The sequence below is a fragment of the Aethalodelphis obliquidens genome, unplaced genomic scaffold (genome assembly GCF_003676395.1).
Source record: "Aethalodelphis obliquidens isolate GAN/ISIS:26980383/991018 unplaced genomic scaffold, ASM367639v1 scaffold2807, whole genome shotgun sequence".
Classification (NCBI taxonomy): domain Eukaryota; kingdom Metazoa; phylum Chordata; class Mammalia; order Artiodactyla; family Delphinidae; genus Aethalodelphis; species Aethalodelphis obliquidens.
Window position 1 is genome coordinate 157 of NW_020840710.1, and position 2,611 is coordinate 2,767.

At 60.9% G+C, this 2,611-nt stretch overlaps 1 protein-coding gene across 1 annotated transcript; it reads left to right on the plus strand.

The window, feature by feature from the left end:
* Positions 1 to 1,176: 1,176 nt before the first annotated feature.
* Positions 1,177 to 2,607, plus strand: LOC113617208 (neuroligin-2-like; the record flags this gene model as incomplete). The annotated part of the gene is made up of 3 exons (XM_027100467.1): positions 1,177 to 1,617; positions 1,740 to 1,932; positions 2,298 to 2,607. Coding segments are annotated over exons 1-3 (642 nt in total), but the record flags the coding sequence as incomplete, so codon positions are not given.
* Between the last annotated feature and the right edge of the window lie 4 nt (positions 2,608 to 2,611).

The window sequence follows — 2,611 nt, forward strand, 5'->3', positions numbered from 1 at the left end:
CTGCCCACCTAGGAGCTCCTGGTCAAAGTCAGGTGGAAGGAGGTGTCATAGAAGGTCCTAAGAGACAGGAGGCAGGAAGCTGTCTGTGAGGGGTTGGAGGGGAGTGTCTCAGTGACCTGTTGGTTGACCTTCTGCCAGGAGGGAAGTTCCTAGCGGCATGAGGGAGGTGGGCAGAGGCACTGGGGACCAGCTGTGGAGGCCCAGGCCTGGATCTCATTTGCCCGAGTGCCCAGGCTGGTCAGAGATTGCAGGTGTCAAGAAAGAGGAGGGCCTGGAGGCCAGGGGTGATGCCAGCACAGGCACTGTGGCTGCATCGTGGAGGAGCTGCAGGGGCAGGGACCCTGGCAAGACCTCTCAGACTCCCACCCTCTTCCGGAATTAGTTACCCCTCAAGGGGCCTTCTACATATGGGAGTGATCATGGGATCCTTTGGGGACATGGCAAGAGAAGGATCCAGAGCTCAGGATTTAGGCCAGTTTGGGGGATCCGAGACTAGAGCTGCACCCTGGCTTCATTAGGCAGGCTCTTTCCCACCCTGCCGCCTCCGGCCACAGTAATTAAGCTGGGGGTTGCCATGGTAACTGGGGAGGAGACCAAGCCCCTAGGGACCCTAGGGCCTGGTACCCCCTCACCCACAGACCAGGCTACCATGTGGAGCTGGGGCCCACGGCCTGAGTCGAAGGAAACGCCTGGACCCTCCCAGGATCTCTAGCTCCAGTGGCAGCCTTGGGAGCTCGCTCTTCCTAGGAGCAGGAAGGAGATTTGCTGTGTGTGTGTGGCGAGGGGTTCCTCTTGGTCCAGCAGATGCCCTGAGGAGGGCCAGCCCCCAGCCCTGCCTCTGCTAGACTTCTTGGAAGGTCTGCCAGGCATGGGGAGAAGTGCTGTAGGGCACACCGGCAGGAGGTGGGGAGGGATCTTCTGCCAGGGTTAGCTGGGGAGGGAGGGAGGAGAATCCGGTCTTGCCCCCCAGGGATGGGAGTGACATGTCCCCTGAGCTCTGGGCTGGAATTCAGCAGGCCTGGGAGCTGGGCGGTGCTGCTTCTGGTCTGACTGTGTCCTTGTCCCCCACCTACCTACCCGCCCACCTACCCGCCCCCTCCCCACGCAGATATCTGGGACCCCGGGAAGAACCCGGTGATGCTGTTTCTGCATGGTGGGTCCTACATGGAAGGCACCGGGAACATGTTGGATGGCTCTGTCCTGGCCACCTACGGCAACGTCATTGTAGCCACACTCAACTACCGGCTTGGGGTGCCTGGTGAGGGTGGGCAGCCAACTCTAGGGCCTGGAGTCTGGGAGGAGGACCTGCTGGCAGGGTTCCTCTAAACCCAGCAGAAGCAGAATGGCTTCTGGGTTGGACTGAGCTGCCCAGAAAGAGGGCAAGCGTGCTGTGACACCCCCAGGAAGCCCCCTTTCTTCCTCTACCCCCAGGTTTTCTCAGCACTGGGAACCAGACTGCAAAAGGCAACTACGGGCTCATGGACCAGATCCAGGCCCTGTGCTGGCTCAGTGAGAACATTGCCCACTTTGGCGGCGACCCCGAGCGCATCACCATCTTCGGATCTTGGGCAGGGGCCTCCTGTGTCAACCTTCTGATCCTCTCCCACCATTCGGAAGGTACCAGCCACCTCCTCAGCCTGTCCCTCTTGTCCCCTTTCTCACACCCTCAACCCTACCAGGTCCCCCTTCTCCTCCCTCGGGCTGATACAGCCCAGCCTAAAGCCTGCCTGTCCCACCAGGGCTGTTCCAGAAGGCCATCGCCCAGAGTGGCACTGCTATTTCTAGCTGGTCTGTCAACTATCAGCCGCTCAAGTACATGCGGCTGCTGGCGGCCAAGGTGGGCTGTGACCGGGAGGACAGCGCCGAGGCCGTGGAGTGTCTGTGCCGGAAGCCTTCTCGGGAGCTGGTGGACAAGGACATACAGCCCGCCCGGTATGGGGGTGGGAGAGGGCCAGGTCCAGGCCTCCATTCTCCTTGCTGGTTCCAAGGAGGTTGAGGGTGAGAGGTGCCCGCAGGCCACAAGCATTCCATTTAGCCAGGCGAGGGGGGCTTCAAGGCCCTCCCGGGGCCCTGCCTTCTCCCAGAAGCCTTCCCTAGGCGGAGGTGCCTAAACAGAGCCAGTGTGCACGAGGCTCCATGAAGTGCTTGAGGGAGGACTTCCCGAGAGGTCAAGTACCCTGAAGGGCTCAGAAGGTTTTAGCTAGGGGAAAGGGGTCTTCTGAGCAGAGGACTCAGCAGGCTGTGAGCTGAGAGGAGGCCGGTGAACTGGTGATGCGACCTTGACCCCTTCTCCCCAGCTACGATATCGCCTTTGGGCCCGTGGTGGACGGTGACATGGTCCCCGATGACCCTGAGATCCTCATGCAGCAGGGAGAATTCCTCAATTATGACATGCTCATCGGTGTCAACCAGGGAGAGGGCCTCAAGTTCGTGGAGGACTCGGCGGAGAGCGAGGACGGCGTGTCCGCCAGCGCCTTCGACTTCACCATCTCCAACTTGGTGGACAACCTGTATGGCTACCCGGAGGGCAAGGATGTGCTGCGGCAGACCATCAAGTTTATGTACACGGACTGGGCCGACAGGGACAATGGCGAGATGTGGCGCAAGACCC